At 49.5% G+C, this 25151-nt stretch overlaps 1 protein-coding gene across 1 annotated transcript in view; it reads right to left on the bottom strand.

Moving 5' to 3' along the window:
• Nucleotides 1-25151, bottom strand: part of SMC5 (structural maintenance of chromosomes 5) — a 699122-nt gene that overhangs the window by 474781 nt on the left and 199190 nt on the right. Inside the window, exon 9 of the mRNA XM_078675750.1 lies at nt 16547-16802. Coding sequence (XP_078531876.1) covers nt 16547-16802 — 256 coding nt within the window. The remainder of the gene's footprint in view (nt 1-16546; nt 16803-25151) is intronic.

Genomic DNA, 25151 nt, shown 5'->3' with positions numbered 1-25151 from the left:
GGCCACCCCGCCGTAAACCCCCCTACAGGACAGCTCGCCCCCCCATTCTCATATCCGTACCTCAGCATCAACCAGGACCTTCTCATCCGGCGCGGGCATACCCCATTGCCACCGTTCCCGCTGCAAAATCGCGCCCAGCTTGGCTCCTGTAGCAACAACAAAACAAATGTTACGGCAACCCCCCCACCGCTATAGGGGCCCCCACTCAACCGCCGACCCATACTCACTCCATCATCCTACCACAAACCCACTCGCCATTCCTACCGCATCACCACCGCCCAGTCAAAAAATCCCTTACTCATCCGCAGACACCATACACCGTCACACACTGGTCGCAAGTTCACCAAACAATCCCATATGCTGAACTGAGTGCGCTGCGCGATCCCGCGATGGAGGGGCAGGCTGCCGCAGACCCCCCTACAGCTTCTGGCCAACGCCCAGAGACCGTCGTGCGCCCCCGCTGGCATCCCCTCACCTCCGGCACCATACCGGCCAGGAACCCCCCCCTCACCAGGCCGCTCCAACCGGGTGAGCCCCGAGCACCACCGGGCCTCGCGCCTTGCAGGCGGCCCCTCACCCCTACTTCCACTGCCCCCCCGAAACCCTCCCCCCCCCCCCCCCCCGCGTGCCTGACCACATCCCCAGGCCCGCCCACACAGAAACTCCAAAGCAAAGCCTGAGCGTCACAACCGTGCGATACACGCTTGGACCAGCCGAAATAATCCAGGCCACACCGCACCCTGCAGCGGGGGAACATAATAGAGACACAAAAGGGAGGGGGGGCACCAACACCGCCCCCCCAAAGGTCCCCCACCGTCGCCAGGCAAAAGTTCCCCCGCCCCCCCTCCAGGAGCAAGGCCGCGGAAAAGAGCCCCGGACTTCTTTAAGGAAGCCCCGCCCCCCCCAGCCCACGAGGTGCGCGACAGGACACGCCGGCCCCCCAGCCCCCGCCGACCACAGAGGCAGCCAGCGCACGCACTACCGTGCATTAGTCGCACCCAAACTGGGTAAGAACGCCGCCAGCTTCCCTCCCATGCACGGCCAGACCAGTCCCCCCCCCCCCCGTCCGCCAAGGCCGCCTCCCGCCCCGCGCACCATGAGGCCACCCCCCCAGGACAGAGGCCAAGCCAGCAACCGCGCACATCCGAAAAAGGTCCAGCCCGGCCTGCCGCCCGCATATACTGCTGCCGGACAACACCTGGGGCCCCGTACACACACTCCCAGGATCGCCAAACCGCAGGCCCCCAAGCAACCAGGAAACACAAATGCCGGCACCCGCCCCCCCGGCCGCAGCCCCAACCCCTGGCCCAAACTGCGCCGCCGTCCACCATAAATACCCCCCACCGGGCATGCCGGACCAGGTGCGAAGCTCCCCGGCACCCCCGGGAAACCCCGCCGTCCAAATGCCGGAATGAATGACGAAGAAAACACAGACCGTAGCCCAAGGAAACACACCCGCACGCCCCCTGCAACCATTGCAAAACAAAACAAAAAACAAACCGCCGATCGCCAAAATCGGCCCCTACCCCAAACCACGCACTTACCGAAGACAAACTTTCTAACGACCCCCCGGTGGTGCTCAGGAGTTAGAAGAGGCTGTTTCTGCCTCTTCCCACTCCTTATAGATGCCTAAACCCCACCCCGTCCCCTTCTAAACCCCACCCCCACACCTTGTCCTTCCGGTCTCGCGCGAATACCCCAGGGGAAGACTGGTCTGCGACCTTTACTTCCCCTGGGGACCGCATTTTGGGCCTGAACCGCGCTGGCGGCACCGGCTGCGACTGCGGAGAGTGCAGGGATAACCCCGTGGCTTGCAGGAAGGCGCGCTGGGCTTGGTGCGGGCCTGGTCTGTTCAGCATTTCGTGACAGCGGTGACAGCCGCCTTTTTAACTCTGGGGGCGCTTTTCTCCTGTTACCATCTACTGGCTGCACAGTCTGGGACCTAGTGGCAGATTTATGGGTCAACCTACCTGAGAGGCCCGCTCCTTGCTAGTTCAGCATAGCGAGCGACGCCCTGGTGGATCTACGCTTGTGGGCCGCCCCACCTCTAGTGTTGCTGCAGTGACTATTGTGACCTCCTCTCAGTCCTACAAATTACTTGGCCGGATCTTTGGGTGCTGTTTGGACCTCGACTATCGACGTCCGCTTGACCCCTGCCCCCCCCCCCCCCCCCCCGGTAACAATGGGGAAACCTGACAAGCAGGTCCAGCCAAAGCTGACTTTTGAGTCCAAGCGCCTTAAGAAAGCGACCCTCAGGTCATGTCGAACACGGACACGGATGTAGAGGCTACTGGTACTGGCAAGCTCGAAAGGATGTTGCTGGTGATGCAACAAAGCTTGCAAACCATCGATGGGAAAATCGATACGCTCACTCTTCGTATGGACAACATGGCGTCCAAGCTTGATAAGCATGAGGCGCGCCTCACGGAAGCAGAGCAACGCACCTCTAATTCAGAGGACAAGGTGAAGGACATCACAAAATCGTGTGCGCAAATGGAGAAGCTACTTGAGGTGATCAACGCCAAAAAAGAGGATCTCGAAACTAGGTCCCAGCGCAACAACCTGCGCATTATAAGGGTCCGAGAGTCCACGAATATCGTGAAAATGGAGCTCTACATTGAGGACATGTTGAAAACAATGTTTGGGGCCGAAATTTTTTTTAACCTGCTGGTGGTGGAGCGGGCACATCGGTCACTTGCACCTCGCCCGGTCCCGGGGGCTCCTCCGCGTCCAATAATAGCCAAACTCCTTAATTACAGTGACCGCGACGCGGCCTTGCGGCTGGCGAGGGAATTGGGCACTACGAAATATCAGGGCATGGAGGTTCAGCTCTTCCCAGACTTCACGGCAGCGGTGCAACAGGCCAGACGTGAATTTCAACCTGTCAAAAAAGTTGCCGGCGTTGGAAATACCATATGCAATGCTGTATCCAGCCCGGCTTAAGATTTAACATGGCAGCAAACCACGAATTTTTACGATTCCGGAGGACGCTATGCAGTACATCAAACAGCTTGAACGCAAAACTCGCTCGATGGCAGAGCACGACGTTGTGGAAGACGAAGATTGATAACGCTGCATGCGATGTGTGGCGCCTTTCTGTCACTGTGATGTGCACAATGATGGAGTACAGAACACTTGGAACTGTGTGAGACTTTTCTCTGTGGTTTATATTGTGGATGTGCAATGGGGATATGGGTACGTCTCATATCATGGCCACTAAGTTGGACTCTGCCTATGAACTTTAGGAATAGTAAGTCATATGGATACTGATATTGATCTCTCCGAGTCCCCTTTCTTCATCTTGCTGACCGAGGGATATGATAATGATAGTATATTTGGCTTTTTGGATTTTTTTTGAAGAGTGGGTCTCTCTTGTTGCTGCACTTATGCCATTGACACCTCTTATGTTGTTGTTATAATTATTATGGCCTGTGACTGTGCATAACTACTATGTTGCTAGGAGTGGGTCGATGGTGAATACCGCTATTTTCTTTTTTCCTTTCTTTTTAAGCTATCGTGTGTATGGGATCACATGACTTTGCAGATTGGTGGGCCGAGGTGGCCTACAGTTCTGGCCCTGACCCCCCCACGCTTCAATGTGGGGGCATGTGGGCCACTAGTGTCTTACGTACAGGTACTCCCCAAGTACTTTGTTGGTTTTTTTCTGAGTATGGGCAGGATTTCTGCAATTGGTGGGCGGGGGGGAGGGATTTGTTTCATAGTGTTTTTTTTATGGGGTGGCCGGACATAATTGGGTTGCCTGTGTGGGTAGGGGGGTCTTCTGGGTGTTTGTTTCCATGTTTTACTGAACGATTCAGAATACTCTATGCTAGTCAGAGTGTGATGTACAGATTATATGCAATGTCTCAATATGTTAGATCACTCAATTATAGTGTAAGCTGTGGCTGATGTGGGCAAACTCACGTGGCTAACGTGGAATGTTCGGGGCCTTAACAATCCGAAGAAAACGAGGCAGGTGCTCGCCTATCTTGATAGGCACAATGTACAGGTGGCTTTTCTTCAAGAAACCCATCTGACTAAGCAGACTGCTGAGAAAGTAGCTACAAAATGGGCTGAAGTTAAATGGGCGTCCACCTATTCCTCTTATGCCGGGGGGAGTCATGCTTTTAATACGAAAGGGCTGCCCGTTCCAGATGACATGTGGATATCGACACTAATGGCCGATATATTATTGTACAGGGGAAACTCTGTGGCATGTTCTTGACTATGCTTAACCTCTACAGTCCTAATACGGATGACCCTGATTTCTATGATGAACTCTGGAACAAGATTTATCATCTGCCATTGGCCCCACTGGATTGTGGGGGAGATTTTAATGTGGTCTTAGACCTCTATATGGATCATCAATCCGTGGCAGATCCCATAGTCAAGAAAGCCACACAAGCCATCAGGAATGGGATGCAGACGCTGTCTCTTGTAGATGTTTGGAGACTAAGACATCCAGGACAGAGGGAAGGTACATGTTACTCCTATGCACGAAACTCATGGTCCAGGATGGACTACTGGTTAGTCACAGATGAGGTGAACTCTCTCATCACGGAGGCCCTCCATTTGCCTAGAACCCTCTCTGATCACTCCCCATCCCTAATTCAGCTTACTATACCTAATTACACACCGCCACAGTTTCAGTGGAGGCTGCAGGCCTCGGCCATGCAGGATCAGGTATTCCGGGAGGGGGTGTGTGATGCCATCGTTAAGTACTTTGAGGAAAACACAGGCTCAGTGGATAGCTATAGTAAGCTATGGGAGGCGTTTAAGGTTACGATCCGAGGGGTTTGTAAAGGGCTCCAGGCAGGAGTGTTAAAATCAATACGGGGCTCTATGACACGTTTAGAACAAGACCTGATAGATCTGGAGTGACAATACGATACTGCGTCAGACACTCAGATCCTGGCGTCAATAAGGTCCAAGATTACTGAATACAATGACCTGGCAGATTCCGAAGTTAAGCACCTATCGCGCCGTTGGACAGCTAGATATTATGGGGAGGGCGGCAGGCCCGGCAGGGCGCTAGCAGACAAAATCAAAGAGTCCCGGGCACACAAGAGTGTAATGCAGGCTATTGAGGGTCAGGGCAGTAGGCATTGTGACACTGCGGGTATTCTTGCAACGTTCGTGCAGTATTACACAGATATGTATAGGGCTAGGCAGACGGCGGACAAGGAGGAGATAGCTCAGTATTTAGAGGATATTGCTTAGGTATGGCTCTCCAAGGGGCAACAGGACTTCTTAATGCACCCGATAACAGCTGGGGAAATTAGGGATGCAATCAGTGCCTTGCCTAATGGTAAAGCCACGGGCACGGATGGGCTCCCTGCAGAGTTTTTTAAAAAGAATATACAGATCTGTTGGTACCCCAACTGCATCTCATGTTTGACGAAGTCTACGAACAGCAAACGCTACCAAGCACACTGTGGGAGGCACTCATTGTGACACTATTAAAACCGGGCAAGCCCTCTGATAGGTGTGAGTCCTATCGACCCCTATCCTTAATGAATACAGACGTCAAAATACTGGCAAGGGTGCTCGCTACGAGGCTGTAGCTCCTGTTGCCGGTCATGGTCCTGCCGGATCAGTCGGGGTTTGACCCAGCCCGCTCTACAGCTCACAACTTCCGTACGCTATTTGCAGTTCTGCACCTTCTGGAGCCTACTCTGCCGTCCTCTTGGACGCCGCGAAGGCTTTCGATTCTGTCTCCTGGCGTTACATGATTGCGGTACTGCATCGTTTGGGGGTCCCCTATATCTACACTAACTGAATTAAGTTGCTATATGAAAATCCCATAGCTCGGGTACGAATAAATGGTAGAACATCTGACCAATTCCCAATTCGGCGAGGTATGCGGCAAGGCTGTCCGCTGTCGCCTATACTTTTTGCAATAGTGTTAGAACCCCTGGCCTGCATCTTGTAACAGCGGCATGCTAAGGCGGCGCTGCGATTCCATCAAAGGCCATTGGCAGTGTCTATGTACGCTGACGATATGGTTCTGTACGTGCGAGAGCCTGCAGTATACTTGGAACAGCTTATTAGGGAATACCTTCGCTTTGAACGACACTCTGATTTAGGGATAAATTGGGATAAATCAGTGATATTCTCCCTGACAGATTCCACGCAGCGATTTGATCTGGAGTTCTCACTAATGTGGAGTGACGAGCCTGTTAAGTATTTAGGGGTACGGGTGCACAGAGATTCGCAATGTGTAATCAGCGAGAACTACGGCACGGCGATCACTCGGCTAGAGGAACAAGTGGCCCGTTGGATACGACTGCCATTGACCTTTGCAGATCGTGTAGCCCTGTTGAAAATGCTAGTTCTACCCACATTTTTATATCTCTTCACTACCATTCCCATAGTGTTAAAACCCACCTTTTTTAACACGCTTCGCGGCATACTGATCACTTTGGCTTGGGAGGGAAAAAGCCACGTGTGAAATGGGATGTCCTGACGCGCCCCTATGAGTGTGGAGGCTTTAAGGTGCCTGACATGAATCTATATTACCTCTGTGCGCAAGCGCAATATGCTTTTTATTGGCAGAATGCACCTCCATATACGCCGCATGGGGCGGTTGAGGCTGGGGCAGTATGGCCGGTTCCCTTACAGGCGATGATTGTCAATAGCACATCTGTCAATGAGAAAGATGAGATAGATACAGTACACTGTATGGCACAGGCATGGCGGAAGCTGGGAAGCGTGCATCGCGGCTACCATTGTACGTACCGTCCATGCCGCTCCTGCATCATGAGGGAATATCGGTATCTAGTGAACCAGGCTCCCTCAAGGTATTGCATGAGGGGGGGGATACATACGATGGTTAATGTCTACATTGCTGGCAAATTTATTGATCTGCAAACTTTTATAGGTGGGGGTACTGGGCACATCATTGCAACATTTATATATAGTCGACTGAGAGCTGCGATCCGGGCATTATATCCTGGGTTTCCTAATGAACCCCCAACTTTGACAGCGCTACAGCTAATGTATTCTTCCCCCCTCAGAACTAAGTGATAGCCAGGCTATATAGTGCTTCACAGGCTGATGAAGCAACCATAGCATTGGGGCCTATGGGACAATGGAACGAGGTGTTGCCGCACCCACTCACTGAAGAGGAATGGGAGGCATGCTGCAGATTGACAGGTCAGTATGCATCCAATGGTAATCTGAGGTTAATTCACTTTGTTTAACTCTTCTGTACAAGATATGTCTCCTTACTATCTCTTGATATGTAAAGCGCTCTGATACCCATGGGTCCTGTTCGCGCTATACAAAACTCTTTAAATAAATAAATAAATAAGTATTTGCACCAAATGTATTATAAGCCGCTGCAACTTCACAAGTATGGGCTTAGGGCCTCGTCTTGCTGTAGGCGCTGCGGGGTGGAGGGTGCTGACTTTCGCCATCTAGCCTGGGGTTGTCCGAAAGTGTCAACCTTTTGGCTAAAGGTTACAGAGGCGCTGGGGGAAATGGTTGGCGAGCTAATACCCTGTACCATGATTGTATGTCTCCTAGGTAATGTGTTGGCGTTCAAATCTGCTACTCGAAAACTGGTTGCTATGGGCCTACTGTTGGCTCGACGTAGGGTCTCTATTCACTGGGATGGTATACCTGCACCCCAGATGGCACAGTGGCTGAACGATGTGGCCTACAGTCTGGCCCAATTGCTATATTATGAGGAGGAACTGCTGCAGGCCTCTCGGCCTCAAGACATTTGGGGCCCCTTCACTAGCTATGTATGTATCTTTAAATGATGGATGATGTTCTGGATTACACTGTTTTATGCCACAGCTGTATGATTTGTCATCTCACTATATACTATTAAGACGCAATTGATTGTACTGTTATTGTCATGCATTGCATTTATATATTCTGTACTGTGTATCGCTGAATGAATTCTGGATCGTGTTGTTCTTAAACGGAAAAATGTATAAATACAATTTTTTTTTAAAAGATAGTTTTGTCTGCATAGAACCCGTGAACTGAACTCCGGAATTATATGCCTGCATGTGCTTAGACCGACTTACTTTGATGCGATTTATATCACAGTAATGCTTCATTTTAGTTGTCTAGATTCCAGAGGTTTTGTTTGCAAATTTTAGGGAAAATACTTACATTCATTTGCTTGAAGATGGCGATGACCAGATAAAGAAAGAGAAGAAATTAAACTGGATGACATCAAATCGAAGATTTACGATGAGCTGAAACCCTATGTGGAACTGAAGAAGAGTCAAAAATAATGAGATACTATTGTAGAGTAGTATGGTGTGTTTGTGATGATTTCAAAAACCATCAGAGAGGGTTGTCAGAGCAGATTAATGACAAGTTTAATGTTCATTTGTGTGTGTTTAAAGTTAGAATAACGAGGCTGCAAAATATAAATGTAATAGGCCTTTCTTGCCTTATGTTGACTGCTGAAGAAAATGGGACTTTTAAAAGGGCAATGAAAAGTTTTCTGTATGCATGTTTTTCTCTCTACAGTGCTTGCGTTTTCATAAAGTAGAAGAAATGGTATATAGTCTGTGGGGCTGCGCTGAAACGAAATGCAATTTATTTTGTATCTTTGTCTGAAGCTGTATTCTAACTGTATCCACTCTTTACAAGTCAAGAACTTTTTCTGTTCCTGCAGACGACTCTGAATGGTTGGTTGAATTTAATTGGTGCAATGATGTAATGCTGTTCTCTTGTTCTTAGGCTAAGAGATAGCATGAATTATGGATTCATTTGGAATTTCTAGCAGTGTTGCAGCAAGTGAATCGTGTGTTTATGAAAAACTATTGGTTTATATCATTATTACTTCATTTCGCACAATGTCATGAGTATGACTTACACTGTTTGAAACCCTACAAAATTGGCTTTTCTGCCATACCTTTCTTGTCTTTTGAAGAACTGAGTCATTCCTATGTTAGTTGGCTTGTATATTCTGCACTTAGAAATCTTTTAATTGCCAAACCTTTTGCATGTTTTCTTAGAGCCAGGCTTCATACAAGTCCTCTTTCTGAACCTATATTTATTTTGAATGATGATATATTGATGCTGATTTGAATTAAATTACCAATTATCTTTTGTAATGATTCTTGAATTTAAATAAACTTTTCTGGTTTGAACTTTGAATCTATTCGTGTGTAGGTTTCTTCTATTTGCCTTGCCATTTTGTCATTTGTGACTCACACGAACCAAGTTCGTCCTGTCAGCCCTTGGATAACTGAACCTCAAAGCTCCAACACTGGTTACCTTGGGAAAATTGGAACATGATTACAAAAGGGGCATAATTTAATCATATTTGGTTTGAAGCGGAGGGTTAAATTATGAAAGCTTGTGACATCTTTTAGTTACCTAGATAAATGAAAAACTCCCTACCAATAGTGCTAGTTCTAGGGCAACTGGGTAGTCAAAAAGAGGATGATCCTGAACTGCAATAGTGTTAAGAGTGAAAGGGGGCTTGTTTTATGGTCATACATTTTGAATTAAAAAAATTGCTATTGCTAGGAAAACAGCATGAATGCACAAATCTATTGATTGGAAATTAAATTCTGTCATTGTGTCCTTTTTTGCTTTTTCTTTTTTTAATCTAAGGAACTTCCGTCCAATTCTTGCACAGCGTAAAGATGAACCACCACTACCTGTTCTTGAGAAAAAAAAATTGGTTTTAAGAACAATGAAACGATGTAACCAAAAGAACAAGTTACTTACCTTCGTTAACGATATATCTGTAAGAGACATATATTAGTTATGTATTCCTCACCCTAGAATTACCCCCAGGCGTCAGACTGGAGCCAGAGAATTTTTCTTCAGCAGTACCCTTGTGCATCTATAGGTGTCTTCGGTCGACGTAGCGGTATCTACTTCGACGCTGCCACTACGCGCTGACATCAGTTCTTTACATGACATTCCACGCCAGAAGCGAAGAGCCATGCAAGACACTGACCACTGGTGCACAAAACTAGGGTCTTGAACAGGAGTCCCTTTCCCTAGAAGTCAGTTCGCAGAACGGGGAGGATGAGTGGGGTGGGAAGAAATCCACAGCCAATATATGTCTCTTACACATATATCCTTACCGAAGGTAAGTAACTTGTTCATATAAAAGAGACTATTAGTTATGCATTCTTCACCTTAGAATAGATAGCCCAGCAATATGAACCCCGGAGGTGGGTCTGCTAAGTTCACACCAGAAAGTCCTGGAGAACTGAACGGCCAAAGAAGCCGTCTCTCCGGATTTGGCTGTCCATGCAGTAATGTTTAGTGAACGTGTGCAGGGATGCCCATGTGGCTGCCTGGCAGATGTCATTCAGGGGAACTCCATGTCCCAAAGCAGTAGTGGCTGCCGTCGCCCTGGTGGAATGGGCGCGCAGCCCTACTGGAGGCTCCTTTTTCGCCAAGGAATAGCATATTGTAATGCAAAGGACAACCCATCAAGAGGTGGTTTGTTTTTGCACGGCCCGACCTTTCATGGCGCCTACAATGCCAGCAAAGAGTTGACCATCCACCCGGAATGGTCTTGTGCGATCCAGGTAAAAGGAAAGTGCACGTTTTGGATCTAGAAGGTGGAGCCTCTCCTCCTGTTTAAAAGGATGCAGGGACGAGAAAAAGGTGGGCAAAGTGATGGTCTGTCCTATGTGGAAAGAGGTAACCACTTTGGGACGATAGGAAGGCTTAGTGCGAAGGACTACCTTGTCCGGATGAACAGCCAGGAAAGGAGGTTTCGTAGAAAGAGCCTGAAGCTCACTCACCCTGCGAGCAGAGGTGATGGCAACCACAAAGGCAGTTTTGAGTGTCAAAAGTCTGAGAGGACAATTATGTAGCGGCTCGAAAGGAGCGCACATAAGGCAAGTCAGAACAAGATTCAAGTACCACTGGGGCATTATGAAAGGAATTGGAAGAAACAAGAGAGTAATTCCCTTAAGGAAACGATTTACAATAGGGGACTTGAAAAGAGAAGGCTGATCAGGAAGCCAAAGAACGGCTGAAACAGCCGATAGATAGCCCTTAAGGGTGCCCAGAGAATAGCCCTGCTGGGCTAAAGAAAGGAGGAACAAAAGAAATTTAGAAAGAGGGGCAGAAAGGGGATCCACAGCCTTCGATGTGCACCACGCCACAAATTTGTTCCCTCTACAGGCGTATACCGTTTTGGTGGAGGGACGCCTGGCTGCCAAGATAATGTTACAGACTTCGGGAGGAATGTCCAAAGTGGTCAACTGTCGCCGCTCAATCTCCAAGCAAAGGGGTGGAGCCTGGACAGGTTCAGGTGGAAGACCGTCCCCTGAAGCTGCGACAGAAGATTCTCCCGAAGAGGTAGTCTGATCGGAGGATCGATGGCCATGTGTAAGAGCTCGGGATACCAGACTCTCAATGCCCAGTCCGGAGCCACAAGGATGACTAAGGCCCGGTCGTGCTTGATCTTCTTCAGCACTCTGGGCAGAAGTGGTATAGGCGGAAAGGCGTACAGAAGACGGCAACTCGCGACGGCAACTCGCGACGAAAAGCATTGCCCAGCGAGTGCCGCCTTGGAAATTCCAACACTAAGAACTGCTGACATTGTGCGCTCTCTTCGGTGGCGAATAGCTCTAACAAAGGCTCTTGCCACTGCTGAAAGAGACCTTGCACCACCTCCGAGTGAAGACATCATTCATGATCCATCATGCACCTGCAACTGAGTTTGTCCACCCTGGCGTTCAAAGAACCTGTCAGGTGTTGAACCACCAGAGAAATGCCCTGATGTTCCAGCCATGTCCAAAGGCAGAGAGTCTCCTGACATAGGGTCCATGACCCCACCCCGCCCGGTTTGTTGCAGTACCACACATGGCGGTGGTGTTGTCCGTGAACACCTGCACTACTCTTCCCCAGATAGAGGGAAGGAATACCTTCAATGCAAGACGGATCGCCCGTTGCTCCAGAAAGTTGATATGGAGCCCGAACTCCACCGAAGACCAGAGGCTTTTGATCTCCGCCTCTCCCATGTGGCCGACCCACCCCAGAAGTGATGCATCTGTCACCACTCCGAACTCTGGTTGGGGGAGAGTGAGGGATCTGCCGGTGACCCAATCCTGTTTCGTTAGCCACCACTGCAATTGGTGTGCAGTGTCCTCTGAGATCTGGATGCAATCAGAAAGATTCCCTTGATGCTGCGCCCACCAGAACTTCAGGTCCCACGGCAGAGCCCGCATATGCCACTTGGCAAAATCCACCAGCAGGATGCAGGAGGACATGAGGGCCAGCAGCCTCAGGGTCATTCTGACTGAAACCCCGGATAGAGGCGGAAACATCGGTATCATAGCCCGAATATCCCAGACTCACTGCTCAGGAGGATAGGTCCGAAACTGCGCTGTGTACCGAACCCCTCCGATGAAAAGGATGCTTCTGAGATAGGTTCAGGTGCGACTTCAGCACGCTGACTATGAACACCAGTGAATCCAGGAGGTCTGCCGTAGTCTGGAGGTGGCGATGACAGTCTGGGGTGAGCTCGCCTTCAACAACCAGTCATCGAGATAGGGGAAGACTGGAACACCTGATCTGCGCAGATGAGCTGCGACCACGCCATCACTTTAGTGAACACCCAAGGGGAGCACGGTAAACTGAAAGTGCTCGTGGCCCACCGTGAACCATAGGTGACGCCTGTGGGCTGGCAGGATGGGTACATGGAAATAGGCGTCCTGCAAGTCCAGCGTCACCACCCAGTCTCCTGGGTTGAGGGCTATATACAATTTTATGGCAGTAGGGAACACTGCGCAAATAGTACAGTCAGTATCTATTTTTTATATGTTGATCTAGCATATGCTCTAAGGTGGAGATACAACTCCTGCCATAGGTTGTAACAAAAGGTATACAATGTATGCCAATAATTTCCACAACAACTCTCAACCTGAGCAACTCTAGAAAATACAAAAGTCCTATCAATAATAGTTTTCCAAAGTAGTGCAGTTTTCTGTATCTTCTTTATTTCATCCAAAATGAATCCAGTCACTTGGTACAAATCATCAAGTTTACCTTCATTTACATGTAGCCAGCTGATCTTGCCAACACGTGTTTCGTCTGGCTTTACAGCCAAGAGACTTCGTCAGGGCTAAAAACAGATAGAATATGTACTCAATTACCAATCATAAATGTGACACTGGGATTTCTCAAGCTACATTTCTTCATAACTATCAAAAAGAACAGAAATCTGAAGATAGATAGAGGGTTGAGGGCAGACCTGAGCCAATGTCAACATTCTGAACTTCACCTTTCGGAGGAAGCAGTTGATGTTCCTGAGGTCCAAGATAGGGTGCAGGCCTTTGTCCTTTTGTGGCACCAAAAACTAGTGGGAGTAACAGACACAACCTACTTCTGGGGCAGGAACTCACTCGATATCCCCCTTGGCCAAGAGAGACGTAACTTCCTGATGGAGAAGGACCAAGTGATCCTCCGACATGCGATGGAATTGTGGTGGCATGGGTGGAGGGGGTAGTCTCAAAGGCTAGGGAATGGCCCCTTCGGACAAACTGCAAAACCCACCTGTCCGATGTGATGGTCTGCCAGTGGGGGAGGTGAAGTCGGATCCGGCCGCCCACTGGCAACTGGTGGCCCTGAAAGGACAGACTAGGAGGGTTGCGGCAGAGGGGACGTTGGTGGACTGGCCAGCTCGCTGGCCCCCTGACCCACGACGCTGGGTCCCACGTCCACAGCCGCGCCAAGGCTAAACAGTTTGTGCAGGTCTGTGACTCTGGGTGGAATGTGGCGGGACACCCCTTCCGTAGCCACACAAGGGGCGAAAGGCAAACAGCGCTGGGCGAGAGGTGGTAGCGAGGCCCAAGGATCTGGCCGTAGCCCTAGAATTCTTAAAGCGCTTGAGCACGTTGTCCGCTTTGTCACCAAATAAGCAACGGCCATCAAAGGGCATTTCCAAAAGAGTAGATTGGACATCACCCGAAAAGCCAGTGGATCTCAGCCAGGCGTAGCGTCGCAGGACTACTGACATCAAAATCGTTCTGCCTAGCGGGTCGGCGGTATCCAGCCCACACCTGATGGCGAACTTCGCTGCATTTCTGCCATCAGCGACTGCACAGGAGAGAGTGGCCTCCTCTGGGCACTGTGGCAGAACCTGCGCAACTGTATCCCACACAGAGTGAGAATAACAGCCCAAAAGACATGCAGTGTTCACCGACCGCAGTCCCAAGCTGACAGAAGAAAACATCTTCCCAAGATGGTCCAGCTTTTTGCATTCCCTGTCTGGGGGAGCAGTAGGGAATGCGTCCGTAGAAGTAGAGGCTTGGACCACCAAGCTCTCAGGGGTAGGGTGTTGGGAGAGGAAAAGTGGGTCACCCGGGGCCAGGCAGTTGCGTCGGGCAAACATCTTATCCATAGGAGCCCCTGTGCTTGGCTTGGACCCGATGCCCAGAAGGATGTCAGTAAGGGCCTGATTGAATGGCAGTAGGGTCTCCTTAAAGGCCTCTGCCGGTTAAAGCACCTCGGTCAGGAATTTGGTCCTGACCGCCACCATAGGAAGCTCAAGGTTTAAAGCCTCAGCCGTACTACGCAACACCACTGCATACAAGGCTCCCTCCTCCGTAGCCACAGTAGGTGGAGAAAGCATACCAGGGTCTGGTGAGGTATCCAGACCACTGGCATCACCCAACTCCTCTCTCCAGTCCAGTTCACTCAACTGGTCAGCCAAAGGGTCACCAGACCCCTCACAGTCCTCCTCATCCTCTTCTGGCTGCCACTAAGGGCAAAAAGGGTCGCCAGTCAGTCGACGCCAGTCCGGCTCCGTGTCCAGATCAGGGGGGGGGGCCAGGGTCAACGCCGGTTGGGGACACAACCGGCGGCGGAGGTGTAGTCAGTGGATTCAACAGCAGAGGTGTCGTTAGGTCGACCGGCACCGATCCGGATCCAGGCCTGTATCCCTGGATGCCCTGCGGTGCTGGGACCAAAGCTGCCAGCATCGAAGGCCTAGAACCACCAGTCGAGTCTGCGGGGCCCGAAGGGACGCCGGCGAAGTCGGGCTGCCCAAAGATCAAGTGGAGGGTTTCGTAACAACTACAAAGTTGGGCAGGGGTCACTCCGGCTCCCTGAAAAGGGGAGGGAAGGCTTGGAGTCGACCCAACAGGCTCCTCAGGCAGAGCTGGACGACTACCTTCCGCATCCTGCGTCGCTTCGGCCAAGGAGAACGTGCAGAGCGACAAGGCTTCTTCACCTTCTTGTTGTGCTTCGACTTACCCGAAGACTTCGACGAGGCGTGGTGATGATGGCTCCGCGACCGGTCCCGCGACCTTGCTCTCAACCGGGACCTTAAGCGGCGCAGAGCTGTTGGTGGGCCTCGAGAAGCTATCAGGACCACTCCCGCAAAGACTTCGAGTTCATGGCCCAGCCGTCGGAGCATGACTTTGGGTGGGGAGTTGCGCTCCAAACACCAAAGGCACACGAGGTTTGAATCCGTAACAGACATCAATTTACGACAGGAGTCGCAAGCCTCGAAGCCGGTTTGAGGACGGGACATCCCTTCGTGCACCGGGAGTCGAACAACTCGAAAAGAAGTCGACAAAAGTCCAAAAGAGTAGTCAAAAAGGGACAAGAAGTATCACTCTCTCCGGATCTGCGCTGGCTGGCGCAGAAAAAGAAAGAGCTGACGTCAGCACGCAGGGGTGGCATCTAAGTAGATACAACAACATCATTCCAGCGATCACACGCAAGGGTACTGCTGAAAAAAAAGTATCCCGATCCAGGTTGATGCCTGGGGTAATTCTAAGTTGAGGAATCCATAACTAATAGTCTCTTTAAGATTATTATAATACACACAGGCAAACAATTGAGACCTGCATCATACATTAAACAATAGGGATAAAAAACGAAAATAAAAATATATCCTTCTCAACCGCACGTGTGGAGAACCAATCACTTCTGAGCAGGATAGAAAAAAGGTTGGCAAAATCTAAAGATCGGTTGCACACCAGCCTTTGGGTTTTGTCAATATTTGTTTTGGAATTGCATTTTGAAAACCTCATTGTTGGGGAACTATTTAGTCCTTGATATTAAATAAATAAATAAAAAATTAGCAAATCGCAAAAATATTTTGGGGGTCTCAAACAAATTGACATAGTATTCACTGGTGGATGCACTCCTTGGGAAAAGGGAAGAATGCCATCACTCACACTGAAGTTAGTCAGAGGCTGAAGGTGGCTGCCCCATGCGTTATGCTGCAGTGGGCAGAATTAAAACATGAATGGTAATAACAAACCAATGGATAAAGAGCGCAGGTTGAAAACCCCTATAAATTAACATAGTAAGTGAACCATTTTAATAAAAGCAAAATGTCTTGGCAAATGCCAGTCCTAAACTTCATCAGATTACAGCTTTAGGTCATTTTGTGAGAAAAATGCCAAGAAATGGAACTTAAGATGGAATAGATGTTGATAATGTTATGTGGAGAGTAGTAATGGTGAGAGATGTAGTTACACCTAGAAAGAGGTTCATTCATAAAATAATGTATGAAGGAGATGATGAACACTATTGCCAACTAAACTGAAAGGGTAACACAAAGAGCAAATTTGAGAAATTCTACCTTTCTTTTCTCGTTCCAAGATTTCTTTCTCTCTTCTCAGATCACTCATTTGACTGTCAATGTTTGCCCGATCTTCTTGAACTTGCCTCAGTTCACCACTTATTGCATCTATTTCTGGCTGCAGATTTCCACAGTTGCCCATGGTACTCAGCTCATTCTGCCAGTCCTCTATCATCTTACGAATGGTAGTTATTTTTTTCTGTCTGTTCAACTCTTCATCTTGCTTCATCCTTAAGAACTGTTGCACTTCTTCTATCTGTTAAAAAATAAATACTTTGTACTCACAATAACATTATTAATGATCAGAGGGTAAAAAGTTTGTGATGCATACAATTGCTGCTTTTACAGCTCTTCCTCAAACATAACTTCACATGCTCTGCAAACTTCTACCACGTAGTGCTTCATCTGTAACAGATTTCAGAGCTTTACAAAAATAACATGGAGTCAATAGCGCCTGTAAGATACCCATTATGTCATTGACAAAAGCTTCAGAATACTGCCGGATCATGCTTTACCTTTAGATTTTCTCATCAAGTCTCAGTCTATAAATCATTGACTACAATTGAAGCTCTTCTACCTCTTGGGGACATTGCATGGGACAGAGTAGAATCAAATAAGAGACTGGGTTTACCATCACAAACTCACACAAACCATGTGCTCTACAAACCATTCATGCAAATTTGGACATGGAAATCTCTGAAGTCTGCTTGCCCCAAAACGGACACAGAAACCAGTCATATAATCTCCTGCTAGCACCAAAACTAGATAGTATGTATCACAGCACTACACAGCCACAACAGCAGGAACAATGTGCTAGTCAAAGGGCTATACAATACCAGCTGCAAACCCAATGCTTAGAGTTGCATTATTGTCATACAGCTGACGAAACTAGATCAAAGAGGAGGCAGGTTAGAGGGGAGTATACTTTTCCTGCAGAGATATATTATTGCACCAAGTACCGTCTCGGTTTTGTAGATGGCATCAAAATCCAAATACTAGTGATAAGCACTTAACTGTATTGCCACGATGCAGACCATTTCAATTGTATGCGCCCTAAAAGGCAGTCTTTGTAGATTTTACTCAAGTGAAATATGGTGCTGTTTTAATTAACAATTGCCTTTAAACCATCTGGTAGCGCAACTTCTTGCATGATGTAATCCATCTTAATTTACCTCATTTTGACACCGTTTGCCCTTTATAGCTCAACCAAAGTCAACAAAAATGTCCGTTAGTTCTGAAATCATTTTTCCGCCATATTAGCAATATAAAGATCCGTTTGAATTAAAATTTAGAAAGAATAATCTAGCCAGACAGAAATGACTAATTAAAAAAATGCATCATCAGCATCCTGTGGAATATAGTCGTGGGTTCATAACTGATAGTTTGCAATAGACGTCTAGCCAAAGTGACTGTTAAATTAAATAATAATTTGCAAGTCAAGAATTTAAGCAAAATTTCTGCGCGCGCTCTTGCGCCTGGATGAAATCAAAATGAGATGATTGTACGCAAATTATGAGTTCACAAAAAGTTAGAAAACATCAATCTATCAAGATTTGGAGAGCGCGGCTGCATAACCTGTTAGGGTCTCCAGGCGCTAGGAGAACATGCTGCCTGGTTGTTGGTTACATATCCAGGTTTTGAAGTCCTTCATGAACTGCTGGAGCGATGGTGAGTCTCGGAGGTGCAGGGGGAGGTTGTTTCAGGTCTTAGCCGCCAGGTGGGAGAACGATAGGCCTCCACTGTCCGGCGGATGCGTCGGGTGGCTGCCAGGGAGAGGGATTCAGAGCGGAGTTTCCTGGTAGGTGGGTGGAAATGAATTTGACTGTTGAGGTACGCTGGCTTAGTGCCTCGTAAGCATGGTGAGCAGCTTCAACTGGCATCTCTTGACGACTGGTAGCCAGTGGAGTTTCCCGAGGTGAGGGGTGATGTGAGTCCTTTTGGAGAGGGCGAGGTAGAGTCTGGCTGCTGTGTTCTGGATAGTCTGGAGTTTCGTCATGAGTTGGGAGCTCACGGGTGGCTTGGCTAGCTGCCTAAGATGGCGGACGCAAACTGGTGAGGCTCTGGACCCTGGAGGGAATTATCCTATGGAATCGCCGTGCTGCGGGGCATCCTCGCTGCCAGGAGGGTCCCGACGGCTGCTAATCATGGCCCGGGAGGCGAGCCGTGGTTCCGATATGGTGGAGCGGCGGCGGAGTGCCGGCTAAAGGCCCTTGACTAAGAGCGCGGAGTGTACTGCCTACCTGCAGAGCCCCAACGGGGCTAGCGTGCTGCAGCCCTTGCAAATCCCAGACGATCGTGTCCCTTGCGACCCCGGCTGTGGTCGGCGGCTGGCCCTGATCGGCCGGCGGGCCTTGCCGACAACAGGCAGCTGCTGTGTCGGGGTCCAGACGCCACCGGTGGGCCTGCTCGGCCCACGGGGCAATGCAGCACTGAAAGACGGTGAGAGCGGGCACCTCGCGGTCAGAACCGGGCCCAGTGTGGGCCTCCTCTACCCCCCCTCCCTTCCCGGTGCTCCGCTGCCTGCTGCATGTGATGAGCGATCTGGCTGGACTGGCCGCGAGGTATATTTGGAGTCTATTAACAGTGAACGGATACGATACCTGGCTGGGCAGGCTGGCCCCTATGCGAGAGGCATGCAGCGGATTCCCCACCTACTGTTGAGCCATGGAGACGCCAGGGGTGGCATTGTTGGGGGCCCTGGCGCGTGGGATCGGCAGTTGGCGCAAAAAAAAACACACACACAGCTGGAGCAGCGGTCCCCCTGGGACTGGCCCATCCTGGAAGTGGCAGAGATTGGAGTGTAGCGAGAGTGGGGCGAGATAACGGTGGACGTCGACAGATTGATACAGCCGCTGACAGGCCCTGCAGCCCTGGAACCTATCTACCCTCTGAGAAGGGGCGGACTGGGGGGCCCAGGAAGGATTTGTATGATGTGACTTGCTAGGCAAGAATCGGAATAGAGGTGAGCTGACACTCCCCCCCAGCCCCATTCCTTAATACCTGTCTGGTGCAGTGTAGGGGGCTCGACTGTGGGTCAAAATAGCTCAAGACTAACGGGGCGGTCCACCTCCTTTTCTTGCATTGTAGGGCGAAGCTCCCAGACCGGCAACGCGTTGCCTTAAATACCTTAACCGCACTCGCGGCTGACTGGTCTCCAGGATGGGCAGACTCAAAGGTAAGATGCTAGACACCGCCCCCCTTTTCGCCCCCCACCCTCGAGTCCAACACTAGGGAACCATCGCCGGGTACCTCCACCACTGGGTCAGCTGAGACCCATTCTGATAAGTTGGACCTGATAATAAAGGTAATCCGGGACTCTAGGAAAATAATAGAACAGCAAATCGGAGCCCTTATGACCGGCCTTACTCTCCTGAGAGCAGACCACAGGAAACTTGCCGACACAGTAGAACATGAGAAGGCATTGGATAACATGGACCCTCAACTCTCAGAACATACTGCGCACATAAAACAGCTGCAACACCAAGTTAATGGCCTTCGGGACCAGATCAAGGACGCGGAGGGCCGCAATCGCCGAAACAACGTCCGAGTTATTGGGCTTCGTGAGGGCAACGAGGACACTAAACCTGGGGACTTCATGGAAATTTGGTTCCGAGAGCACGTTGACCCTGGCGGCTTGTCTCCATATTTCTGTGTGGAGAGGGCACACCGGATTCCAACTGGGGCGCCAAAGGTTGGAGCGCAGCCCCGTCCTCGGATTGTCAAAATCTTAAATTATAGAGACCGAGACGTGATTTTACAAAAGGCGAGGGAAAAAACACAAATCCAATTAGAAAACCAGCGGATCTCTCTATACCCCGACTACACTATAATGGTACAGCGTCAGCGGACCTCCTTCCAAGCAGTAAAGAAAAAGTTACGGGCAGCCCAGCTTAAATACACCCTATTGTTCCCTGCCAGACTTAAAGTTATGCACGACAGGAAGACCTACTTCTTCGACAGCCCCAATGATGTGGAAGAATGGCTGGAGGTGATGGACCTGGAACAAAGTCAGGATAAGTCGTCGGGCTCTGTGAGATATAGCCCCGTAAAGTCACAACAACAAACCCGTGGTCACAGTCGAGGCCCGAAGAACCCTGCAAGAATCGGTCTGACTCCAGCTCAAAAGATGGCGGAGGGAGCGGAGGGGCCAGCTACAGCTGGATCATTTCGCGGGGATAACACGAAGATCACGACGGACTCAGAGGACAGCACCATTCAATCGGACTCAGACCACATCATTACTCTTTTTCCCTCAGCGACGCCCCTGACTGGGGATGGCTTACTTGATAACTGAATGGCAAGGGACTGGCTCTCTACATACACTGTATGACTGCACCGGTTGGGCCGATAGAGCCACAAGAACGATATAACAAACCAAGCAGTATACTTTTTCTTTCTTTCTGAGATGGCTCACTCATGCTCATAATGTGTATACAATTCATAGAGTGTGATCCGAAATGTTATGCTTTTATTCTAGCTATATCTATGCATGTAGTCATAGCATGTACAATCTGATAAGGACCTTTAGGTAGTGTCAGTGTTGGGACCCTGAATTAATGCATAAGGCAATTCTCTCCATGACCTGCACAGATTGATACGAGATGTTACGAGAAACCCCCCCAGGGCCCCGTAGAGCTACCAGAGCTCTGTACCCAAGCAAGCTATAGTATGGTTGGCAGCGTGAACCCCCCATACAGCAAATGTACCGTTCTATGGACTTTGTATGTTCAAGTTATTTGTTTGGGTCGGCCCTGTTTATTGCCTGCGCCGAGTAGAATTAGTTCACAAGGGATGGGGAATTCCTGGTCTGTGTTCACTCATTGGCTCCGAACTGAAAGGAGCATAGCTCATATCATATACTTATGCCTCGCAATAATGCCACCTTAGGATCTTACAACCTGCTGCCCTGGAATGTGCGAGGGCCAGGGGCAGTGCACAAGCATCACAGAGTCCATGCTTACCTTCTTAGGCGGAGGGCACATATTGTCTTCCTTCAGGAGTCACATTTGATGGAGTCGGAGGCATTGAAATCTCGCAAAAAGTGGAGAGGCCATGTATTCACTACCAACTATTCGGCCTTTGCTAGAGGGGCGAGTATATGGATTCGCCATGGGGTCCCGTTTACAGAGTTAGATCGTCGCACGGACAATATATATTGTTAAAGGGCACTCTATACGGTCTGCCTGTAGTTCTGGGAAGCATCTACACTCCGAATTTCGATCAGGACACATTTTTTCAGAGCCTCGGTAGAGCCCTGGCGGGGTGGGATACCATTCCCTGGATTCTGGGGTGCGACTGTAATGCTGTCCTCGACGTGGAGCCCACAAACAGGCTGAGCTTCTAAACACATGGTTACAGGGCTGGAGGCTCAATGACGCATGTTGCAGCCCACACATAGGGAATATTCCTTTTACTCCCCAGTCCACCAGCTCCATACCAGACCCAATAGGTTCCTCTGCTCCCATACCATTGTCACACATATACACCAGTCCACCTATTTAGCCAAAACTTTCTCTGACCATAACCCTCTGGAGCTCATGCTTACGTGGGGCAGAGTTCCAACCCCTGTCCAGACCTGGAAATGATGGCCCCAACTCCTGGAAGATGCCCCGTTTCGGACCACAATATCTACCACCATTAGTTATTACTTTGCTGAAAACTGGAATACAGCTTCCTCTAACCTAATAGATTGGGACGCGCTCAAGGTGGTGGTGCAGGGTTCTGCAATAGGTGCTATTGTAGGGGCTAGACAAGAAACACATAAGAGTCTTATTGGTGTAGAAACTCTAATTACAGAGTTGGAACAAGCCACGGTGACCGACCCAGACAAACGGGAATCCCTATGGGAGGCTCGCATTAAACATGCGGAGACCCTGAAAACCCTTCGACTTATAGACCACCAAGCTTTCACACAAGGGAAACATACCGAGGCCGACGAGTCAGGTACACTACTAGCCCAAATTCTGAGGGACAGCCCGGAAGCACCAATTATCACGCCGCTCACTTGACCAAAGGTGCCGCTCACTTGACCAAGGGTGCCGCTCACTTGACCAAACCTGCTTTTGCCATTCAGGAGGAAGCCTTATCGCTGCACACGGAGGGTGCATTTGACAACTCAAGCAGTTCTGTTAAGGTCGCGTCGCTGGTGGGAGCGTCTCCGCACTCGGCGGACAGCCTGCACGCTCCCAGCGTGCGCTGGACCTTTAAACTACCTGTTGCCTTCACCGGGGGACTGCGAGGACCAGCAGGCTCTACACCTTACAGCTGGTGCCTTTTCCCCGGCGGCCACGCCCCCCCAGTACGATCACAATAAATTGAACAGTCCCTCACGCAACGCGGGACGCGCGCGGAACGAAGCGCGAGGCGAAGCCCGGGCCAAGGGCGGGCCCGTTTAAGCCCGTTCAAGACCGGCCAAGACTGGACTGGGCCACCCTATTTAAGTTTGCCTTTTATCTTCTTTTCCTCGCTGATATTGAGTATACTTCTAAACAGGTTCTTGTAGTTTGATTTTAAGACATATTAGATTTACTGTACCTTTGTATTGCAACGATTTTCATTGCATTATGTCTCCGAGAACCACCAGGAATACTGTTAAGAAGCAGGCCCAAACTGCTGCTGAGGTCGTTGGGCCAATAGACCAATTCATAACTAAAGCCAATGTGGCCATCGAGCAGGGTATCATCTTACTGGAACGGAGGGTCTCACAGGACCTGGCTATTGCCAGACGCTCTTCAATGGGCTTACTGGCTATTGCAAAAACTCCCCAGCGTCCTGTTGAGTTACCCCCTCCCTTGACAGTACATGCAGAGACGCACACTGTTCCCCGCACAGTGGATCTATCCGCGTCTCTAGATCTTTCCGAATCCCATCTTTCACTTGAAAAATCTCCAGCCATTTTTGCTACCCAAACAGACGTTGCCCCTTCCCCAACTATAGCTAGGGGTGCACGCGAAGGAGCAGTTCCCAAAAAATCGAAGAAGAAGGAAATTACTAAGTCTCACCATATTACTACTCCTCCCCCCATAACTATTCCTGCAACTCCTTCTGTTTCTCACCCCCCCCCCACAAACCTTTAATTCTCCCACAACTCCTCACCAACTTCCTTCCTGTCTTTTGTACACGCAGCGGATCTTAACACGGATAACTTGAATGTTAGTTGTGCCAGCTCTAGTAGCTATGACAGTGAAGGAGGTATGGAAAATGGTAACTTCACAACTAACACTTGTAGTAACGATAGTTTGTTGCTTAGCAGAATTGGAGATTTATTTAAGTCCTATTTAGAACCAATAGAAAAGGCTCTGCTCTCGGTCCAGACCCAATTAACCCAACTGTCCCTAGGCCTAAACTCAAATAAGGGTAACAAGAAAGAGCCCAACTTGGCTCAAGGAAGGCCTACTATTCATAATACAAATACGTCAAAGCCTGGTACTACTGTACCGAATCCCAATACTAACAAACAAAAGGCCCCAGAGAAGCCTAACCAACAACAACCATTAGTATTTACAACCAAGCCACAAGCACTTCCCAAATCTTCTAATCCCATACCGTCTCAACCTTTAACTAATCCTAAGCCACTATCATCTACCAAACCTACCCCACTTTCTGTCCCCCCTACCCCTGCCCTTCCTACCCTTGCCCCTACCCATCCTAAAAGCTCTGTTGGATTTAACACCATCCCGAGTAATCGGAAGAGAAGGGGCCACCCTATCCATCTTCCACCTGAGGCATCCCCCTACGTAGTAATAATGACAGGCGTCCCGGAACTCCCCCCAAATCAGGACGAACCAGTTTGGTCACTAAAAAATAAAGTAATATACTGGCTGTCCAAAAATAGACCTCTACCAACCTTTTTGGACAACATAGTCACCACTGTACGCAGAGTGCCCTGGCTAGGTAATGAACCCAAAAACATCCAGGGTGACTGCGTTATAGTAAATTTCGCCGATCCTAACACAGTGGAGCATATCTGCTCCTGGGGAGATCATATCTCCACTGAAGGGATAGCCACCCATAATTTGTCATACTTCTACCCCCCGACTTCACGACGCAATGCCGGTCCCCCGTGGTCCTGGACTAGGGTGGGGAACTGGGGTGGAAATAGAGATCGAGACCACTGGTCAGGTTACGGTTTTAGTAATCCACTACCTGGCCACTTTACCAACTGGAGAGGCCCACCGCTATCCAACAGATACGATTGTTTGGATATGGTAGACTGACCACCAACCCCATCTACCAAAGACAATGGCACCAACGACGTATCGATTAACCCCAAACTTATCTCCAAGAAAACTCGTATGGTTGGTTCTACTCTGCCATCCTTGTCTGATACCCACACTGAGCCCTGCACTCCTCCGCGAACCCTGATTCCACAGCCGTCACTTTCTATATATCATGATCCTTGTTACATCCAGCCAACTCCCCTTGGGGACTCACCCCCGAGTCAACAACACATCATCCCACAACTCTGTGACCCAAAACGTTTTTCCTCCCTTCCTGTCCCAATAGTTCAGTCCCAACCCTTACGTCCTTCTGACGATTTTCAGATTTCAAATCCTATTCTACCATCAACTTGGGATCTTCCAGTCCTATACTGGAATGTAGCAGG

The sequence above is a fragment of the Lissotriton helveticus genome, chromosome 2_1, assembly GCF_964261635.1.
Source record: "Lissotriton helveticus chromosome 2_1, aLisHel1.1, whole genome shotgun sequence".
Taxonomy (NCBI): domain Eukaryota; kingdom Metazoa; phylum Chordata; class Amphibia; order Caudata; family Salamandridae; genus Lissotriton; species Lissotriton helveticus.
Note: the sequence above shows the minus strand (reverse complement) of the source record. Positions and strands in the feature narration are given on the sequence as shown.